At 37.6% G+C, this 8,597-nt stretch overlaps 1 protein-coding gene across 1 annotated transcript in view; it reads left to right on the top strand.

Moving 5' to 3' along the window:
- Positions 1-4,593, top strand: part of ZNF800 (zinc finger protein 800) — a 25,501-nt gene extending 20,908 nt beyond the window's left edge. The window contains 2 exon segments of the mRNA XM_025208547.1: positions 1-2; positions 5-4,593. The exon segment at positions 1-2 is cut by the window's left edge and continues 288 nt beyond it. Coding sequence (XP_025064332.1) covers positions 1-2; positions 5-1,444 — 1,442 coding nt within the window. The 3' untranslated portion in view covers positions 1,445-4,593.
- The last annotated feature ends 4,004 nt before the right edge of the window (positions 4,594-8,597 follow it).

Below are 8,597 nucleotides of genomic sequence, written 5' to 3'. Positions count from 1 at the left end.
ATAAACTTTAGTTTTCCCTCCTGCGGAAACTTTTATAAACAAGGTGGTACCTACTCCTGAAGAACAACCTCCACCATTAAATACTGAGTTGGACTCTTCCGAAAATTCTGATTTTGGCCACCAGTTGATTTGTTGTCTTTGTAGAAAGGAGTTTCATTCCAGACGTAGTGTACGTCGGCACATTAGAAAAGTGCATAAAAAAAAGATGGAAGAACTAAAGAAGTACATAGAAACAAAAAAGAAACCAAACCAATGCTCTACAAAAGGCCGAAATAAGAATGTTCTTATAACATTAGGTAGGAGTTGTCCGGTATGCTATAAATCATTTGCTACAAAAGCCAATGTAAGGCGGCATTTTGATGAAGTTCATAGAGGATTAAGAAGGGATTCCATTACTCCTGATATAGCTACAAAACCTGGGCAACCTTTGTTCTTGGATACAGTTTCTGCTAAAAAATCTTTTAAGACCCAAAAACAAAAGTCGTCTTCAAAGGCTGAATACAATTTAACTGCATGCAAATGCCTTCTGTGCAAGAGAAAATATAGTTCACAAATAATGCTTAAAAGGCATATGCAAATTGTTCACAAGATAACTCTTTCTGGAAAGAACTCTAAAAGAGATAAAGGACCTAATAATACTGCCAATGGCACAGAAATAAAAGTAAAAGTAAAAGTTGAACCAGCAGACTTTGTAGAATCTTCACCCCCGTCCATCATCCTTTCTCCGCAGAATGAATTAAAGGGAACAAATCATTCAAATGAGAAAAAGAGCACACCGTCAGCACTGAAAAATAAAGTTAAACAAGACACTGAAAGCCCTAAATCAACCAATCCATCTGCTGCAGGTGGCAAGCAAAAAACCAGGAAGCCGAAACTTTCAGCTGGCTTTGATTTCAAGCAGCTTTACTGTAAACTCTGTAAACGCCAATTTACTTCTAAACAGAATTTGACAAAACACATTGAGTTGCACACGGATGGAAATAACATTTATGTTAAATTCTACAGGTGTCCGCTCTGCACTTATGAAACACGTCGCAAGCGTGATGTGATAAGGCATATAACAGTGGTTCATAAAAAGTCATCACGTTACCTTGGGAAAATAACTGCAAGTTTAGAAGTCAGAGCAATAAAAAAGCCCATTGATTGTGTTCTAAATAAGGTGACAAAAAGAGGCCCTCAGAGGGATGAAGCAAAACAGATTGGTTCAAAACAGGATGTCACCTCTAATTCGCCCAGTAAAAAATATGAAGGAGCTGATGTTGGCATTGAAGTAAAAGTGACAAAAAACTTTTCTCTTCACAGATGCAATAAATGTGGAAAAGCATTTGCCAGAAAGACTTTTCTAGAACATCATAAAAAAACTCACAAGGCAAATGCATCTCATTCATCTGAAGAAAACAAAACCAAAGGCAGAAGTACAAGATCTAAAGCTCTTGTCTGGTGAGGAACAGCTAGTGTTTTGCCTTTTAAAAGACACAAAACAAAAAACAAACCAACCCCAAATCTGCTATTGTTGCTTTGTTGCCTGAACATGTACTTTCCTATAGACCCGATGGTGTAGGAGATGAAAGAGTAATGTGCGTATCACATTTGCCTCTTGAGTAAAATTTGTTTTCAGTGGCTTGGATATGAGTTCATTTCTAAATTTGTCTTCTGCAGGGAGTTGCAAGATAAAATGATTTGGCTGCACAGAGCCAGCTTTTCTAAACTGTTTTAATATTATAAAAAAAGAATTTATATTGGCTTATGTTTACTCTAGGCGACTTAAATTTAAAATTAGCTTTGAACTTGTTCATTTCAAGTGGTTTGTCCTGCTAATGAACACCTTTGTTTAGGCTACTTACAAAATATTAAGGTATTTGTTATAGCTTTTGTAAAAAAAGGAATTATGACAGATTAAAGCTCTGCGTATAATTTAGAATGACCAGCCAGGGAAGACTTTTTTTTCCTCCTCCTTTTTAATTTGCTGTAAAATATTCCCCTCACCTTGCCAGTATGAAGGTTTAGGGCCCAATCCTGAGAGTCTTTCTGAACTTCTTCTGTGTACAAGAATTGCCAGGTTCTGGCCCTAAATTTGGTTTCTTTAAAAGGGTGATTTACTGTTTTTTTCCATAGCCTTGTTTTATAGGACAAATGGTATTAAAGGTAGTCTTTATTTTTTAAAATGATATTTCCTTTTATTAAAGGAAATGATCTATAATCTATAAATGGCCATTTTAGATTGGGAGGGGGGGCATTTCTTGTAATAAAAATAGGCATTGGGAAAGGGTTAAATTTCTCCTTTAGAGAGATGTCCTTATAACCTGTTATGTGAAAAGAAAACTAGGTACATGTGCCTTGTCCTGTACTTCAGCTTTTGAAGTGCTCTATTCCTGAAAGCAACTAGATATGGGCTCAGCTTCTGCAGGATACATGTTGGAGGTGGGAGGGTGGATTCATTGGTTTGATAACCAGTCAGAATGAATGGAAATGCAACTTAAAACTGAGCAGGCCTGGCTCAAAAAATTACAGTAAGTTTGTTAGGGGGTGGGGAGGGAAGAGCTTTCCCTTCTTTGGTGATGAAGTTTAAAGTACTACCTTGCATTTAAGTTACTTGTGTAACTTGTAAACTGAAGTTGTATTGGTAAACTCAGAATATTAATTTATTCCCATTTCTTCTCAGATAACTTCAGTGCTGTATGGAAAGTTTGGAGTTTGAGTGGAAATAATTTAATTTGGTGTTAGAACCACTAATGTCTTGATAATGATACTATAAGAAAAATAAGGAAATATTTTAATAAACTATTCTTTTCTTGATAAATTAATAACTATTCTGATTGCTTGTTAGCAGTCAGATTGGCAATGTCTTCTCCCAAACACATTCAGGTAGTTGAGTTGCAATGCATAACATGTGCCTGTAGACTAGTAGTTAATTACACTTGTCTCTATGCAGTTCAGAAGTTTTGACACAATAGAAAATGAACATTCTGTACTTTAAAGAAAAAAATAGTATTCTTGGAAGAAAGCTTATACTTCTTTATTAAACAAATCAACTTGAGAGAGCTCACCATAGATATATTGGCCCTAATACTGCTTTTTCTGATGAGCCAATTCTGTAACTCTGTGACATTCACTGTATTGGGAAAGTTTTATTTTATGTTTATGTTCTGTTTTAAATTTATTACAAATGAATGTATAAGAACAAACAGTGTAGTGTGTATTGGCTGAATTGTACTAATTTTTAGTATTTGCCATAACTTCAGTTTGTTCATTTTGACTAATTTCCCACATTTTGGGCATACTGAATTTCACTGTTCTAAAGTTGCTGCAGAGATCTCCAGTGTGTTCTTCGTACATGGTTCATAGGACAGCCTTCCTTTGCTTTACATTTAAGGAAGTTTACAAAAACACCCACATTCCCCTATTCTTTAATTTTTTAAAAAAAATTATACACAAGCACTTTAATGATAGTTGCAGTTAATTTTTCAATTTTTGTTTTGAAAGATCAACACACTAATGTTAATATGAAGGTAGTAAATATTTGCTGATGTTTTATAGACAGACAATCCATGCACAACCACTTCTTATAATGTTAGTTTTATTCCATTAAATATTAATAAAAGGAAGGATAGCGAGGGAGAAACCCAGAATATTTTTTCTCTCAAGACCATAAATTACCACTTTAGGTAGCACTTCACTTGATAGAATTTGGAAAATTCTTACTGATCTTTTTGTCTATTTTATAATCAAGATTTTAGTAAAAGAATAGCACACCTGCTGCCTTGAAGCTGTTTGCAGGATTCTGTGCATTTTTTTTTTGTTTTTACTTTTTAGAGAATATTTTGTTTAGTGACTTGTGTCACATGCCACAATTTGAAAGGTACTGTACATCAGAAGAAATACCATGGTTTTTAATACAGGTTTACTTCCTTATTTAGGGAGGGGCCTTTGTCCATATATACTTTTTTGTATAAAATATATCTAAAAATATTGATCACAAGATCATGAGTAAAAATGTTTTATGGAGAGAAATATTTGGCCCTTTTAGTGCTTTGCACTAAAAAAATACTGTGAATGGGAACAAGACTGTAACTGTTGCTGGAAATGTTTTATATTGAATGTACACACTCTTGTTTGGATAAATGTACTGTATTTGATGGAAATAAACCGGACTGGAAGTTATTTCAAGTGTGCTTAAAACAGAGGGGTATATTGTAGTAAAACTAAACTGCCTATCACCAACTCACTACCAGCAACTGCACTTCAGCATTTGCCTTTCTGTAAACTTTTATTCTTGAGTCATTGAAACTAGTTGTTTGTATTAGCCAATTGTAATAAATATATTTTGTATTATGAAAAACTTGGCACTTGTGGAGTGAACTCTTCTCCACTGTTAAAATGGCCTGCATTATATGTTTAAGAAACCATTGTCTAATCTAAACTTTGTTGCTTGTAAATTGACCCTTGTCTTAATTAAGCAGAGCTTAATGTTGTGGTCCTTTTAATATCATTGAATCTATTGATGCCAAGGAAGACTGAATATGGGCTTTATAAGAAAAAGATGATCATTATTTTTGCATTAAAGATTTATGATTATGGTGTAACAATATTTCCCATTTTATATGGTTGGAACATGAACAGTGAACCTCTGATTGGGGTTTTTATATGAAGATAGTTTAGTTATGCAAGTGCAACTGACACTTGTTCCTGGATGGCTTCCAGTGAATATTAGGTCATTAAAAAATTTATGAATATTGTTAGAGTTAATATTGATTACTTGGCTAATCTTGGTATATTTTGCTGACAGTATCCTCTGTAAATTTAAAGTTTGCTTCTGAGATACCTGAAGGTGGATTACTATTGTGTGGAAAGGTATGTATTGGATCCTTTATCTTTGGGACCGTATAACTGATAGCTAAGAGTGATTCAGCTTTGAGCTAGGACCTTTAGACTTTAGCCAAATGAGTGGTGCTACCACTCAAAGTTGAGGCCTAATGAGTGGTGCGGGTTAGGCTGGGGGTTGAGTACCCCTGTTCTACATACAGCATATTGCTACTTGTAGATGAGGCATGATAGCAAGGAACTGCCATGGTCATTGTTTTTGTTTACCTTCTGGTGAGGTGAAGTCAGTTCTGGCTTGGAAATGCGTGTGTGTGTTGTCTTATGACTTCTTCATGCAATATTTTTGCATGTTCCTTTATTTAAAATGAGGAAGCTTGACTAGAGGTATGAAATCCTTATTGTATTTTTGATTCTTAACTTTTTGACGTGGCCCTTCCTTTCTTTGGGGGTGGAGGGAGGAAGGAGAGAATTAATTCTTTATTCTGTCTAGTTAAGTTTGTACTTCTCTCTGTGATGAAATTGCCCAGTGCTTTTACTAATTCTTTTAATAGCCATTATCCATTATGGATATTAACCACTGTGGAGTATGGAGATGGTGATCTCTGTGTCTGAATAGAAGATCTTAATAAGGCTGTTACTTTTTAATATTTCAGTCTTCGATACAGCTCAGCTGACTTGTTTTCCCTAGCCTTATTTGAAGTAGTCCATAAGTGCAAATGTAATTCTGTTAGACCTTCTGAGTCAAAGTTGAGGTCTAATACTAAGCTACCTACTTTTGTATAGATTGGATTTGGTAGATCCCATGATAAACTTCTGTAACCTTCAAATCATTCTGTAAGGAAGATTCCCATGTATTAGGGCTAATACCTTTTATAGGGTAGTTTTGAGACCATTTTAGGCGGTGAGGAACTAATACTTATTTTGAAGTTGAGTTACCAGATATTTTGAAAACCTTAACAGTCATCTGTATTGGCAACATCAAATTTAATGAAGCCTTCAGCTTAACAAAATGCTGGGTTCCCTCAAATGAATTTTGGTTAGTCACAAATCACCACTTTACAGTACAAAATCAGATTTGTATGCTGAGGGTATCTAACTTGTATTAATGTTTCTCTGTCTTCAGTTTTGTGAGATTTCCCATTGTCAGGCTAAAAATATTTTAAACTTGCACTAGTCTTTATATTCTTTCACATCTCTAGTATGTTATAGGTTAACAGTATAAATCCTTTTATAGCATGTATATTTATTCTTACAACTTTACAGAAGACTTATAAATGAATTCATTTGTCGTCTTGTATAAAGGAAATTCTGGTGGAGGCAGTTGACTGTCTTATCATTAGATAGGTGCTTGTCACATTCTGGTGGACTGACTGGTCTCAGAATATATATGAGACACCTGTGTGCTTATATTCAAGTGAACAAATTAGGAATCAAAGAAAGGATCTCATAACTCTGATTGCCAAGAGGGAGAATTTTTAGGTATTATATACTCCTTTTTCCCAGACAATTGGACACAATAACTGATATTTTCAGTAGCTATAAATATCTGCCCTTTTGAGTTCTTTGAAGGAAAAGGGAAGTAAATATGAAATAACAAAATGAAACTAAGGCCCTAATTTTATATGAGTAGAATTGGACATGGTTAGAAGATGAATAAAAATATGTTTGTTCTTCTCGGACTATAAACCTGTGTCTCAGTGGATTTGCTTACAAAAGTAATATTAGCAAGTGTGATGTGACTGTGAAAAAAATAATTTGATTATAGAGCATGTCAGGTGGGATATATTCTATAGAGGCCAATGGTACTGGTATCAGTGGTACTGGTATCATTGATAAGACCCTGTAGGAAATGGCTTTTCTGGTTTCCATTAGCCACAAAGGATGAATTTAAGTTGGAGCAAATACAAAAATGGGTCACAAAGATGATTAAGAAAATAGAGATTGTTTTTCTTTATGAAAAGATTTATGGGAGGAGAAGGATATGGTTATTTTTTACAAATATATTTGTAGATGAATGTCAAGGAGTGAGAAGAGCTTTTTGAGCTGAAAAGCAGCACTGTAAGGTTAAATGGCTACAAACTAGCTAGGAACAGATTTAGGGTGGATGTTAGATTTCTAACAATCAGAAGAGCAAAGCTTTGAATAGTTCTTTTAGCCAAGTAGTGATGGCAAAAAACCTGAATTACTTTTCAGGTGCATTTCATAAGCTTGTGAAAGGGATGGCAGGAGTTAGGGCAGAGGTGGACAATTTTTGGGCTTGAAGGCATCTTAAGGAGTTTTGGTGAGCTGTTGAGAGCTAGGGCAGTGGGAGCTGCTGACCCGGCCTCAGCCCTGCATCATGCCTGACATGGCAAGTGGGGGCAGGCCAAGGAGATGCCAATAGATCCTGTCTGGGCCCTAAGCCTGTCTGCCCTTCACCTACCATGGGGGGTGCTGGATGGAGCAGGTGGGCGGGATCTCCATGGAGACTGGTCTGGGACTCCTGCAGGCAGAGTGTGCTTGTCTGGGTGGAGGGGATGGTTCTGCACCAGTCCCCATGGAGACCCCAGTGGTGGGTATGAGGCAAATGGGTTGGGTTTCCTAGGCAGCAGGGCTGGGTATGGCAGTGGCGGCAGAAACGCTGGCAGTGGCAAATGGAAGTGTGAGGGAAGAGTGAACTGCTGCTGAGGGGGCTGCCAGGAAGCTAAGTCTGGTTGATGCGCCACCCCCCTCCCTGCTGCTGTGCTGCCCAGCCCTGTAAACTACAGTTCTTGGTGTGCTAGAGAGAGCCATGTGCAGGAATAGGCTGGGCTGCGTTCCACGCCAGGTGGTACCTCCATGCCCAGGGGTGGCAGGGCTGGCCACGTGTGCCATGGCCCAGCCCGCTCTTCATGCCTGGGCCAGGCAGGGTTGAGGGAAACCTAGCAAATGCTGATTTAATGGAACAATAGGATCTGATCCCAAAAATCACTTCTGCCATGCCACATGTGCATGATAGAATGAGTGATTTTTGAGGATCAGATCCCAACCATGTCCTGCCAACAGGATCCTTTTAATTTACCAGTGCACGTGGAGCCTGTGATCATGATCCTGAGCCCCACATGCACTGACAAATTGAAAATTGGGCATGGTACAGTTAGAGTTGGGGAGTGAGTGGGGAGCCAATTGGCTCCCACGTGCTTGGCAAGTTCAAAGCTGGGCACCTGACTTTGCAAGTGTTGGATAGGGAGAATTGATCGGCTGATTGTCAGCATTGGGACAGGGCAGTCCAGGGTCTTGAACTGGCTTGTGTCTGACTGCCTCCTGATGTTGACAGCTAATGATTGTCAACATGGGGACTGAGGCATGCCACAACTTTAATGTAAGGCATTGTGCAAACCAGCCACAGAGTTCTACATTGTATGTGGAACAACAGTGGTGCTTGCAAACATCAAAAAAACCCCAAACAAACCATGTGTTACCAGAAGAAGTAGCGCATTACTTTGACCCAGCTCTGCTGTGCCTGTGTCGATTGGGTACTACAGTGGGGCTTTTGGGGGCTTTTAGCGAAAGCTGAGTCAATCAGCTATTAGATAAAAGTGCCGGAAAAACCTCATTAAAGCACCTGATCTATACAGAAGTTAGGTGAGCTGGGTTCAGCTAATGTGCTGATTATATAGAAGTCACAAAGATTTTAGAGGGCAAGTTTTATTCAAATTTTAGCTGTTGCTAAAGTGTTTTCATGGTCTGTAATCTCACTTGTTAGCTTGTTATATTGTTAAGTGAATCATTTCACCTACCTGGCTTTTTCCTTTTTT

Source organism: Alligator sinensis, unplaced genomic scaffold (assembly GCF_000455745.1).
Source record: "Alligator sinensis unplaced genomic scaffold, ASM45574v1 scaffold660_1, whole genome shotgun sequence".
NCBI classification, from domain to species: Eukaryota; Metazoa; Chordata; order Crocodylia; family Alligatoridae; genus Alligator; species Alligator sinensis.
Note: the sequence above shows the minus strand (reverse complement) of the source record. Positions and strands in the feature narration are given on the sequence as shown.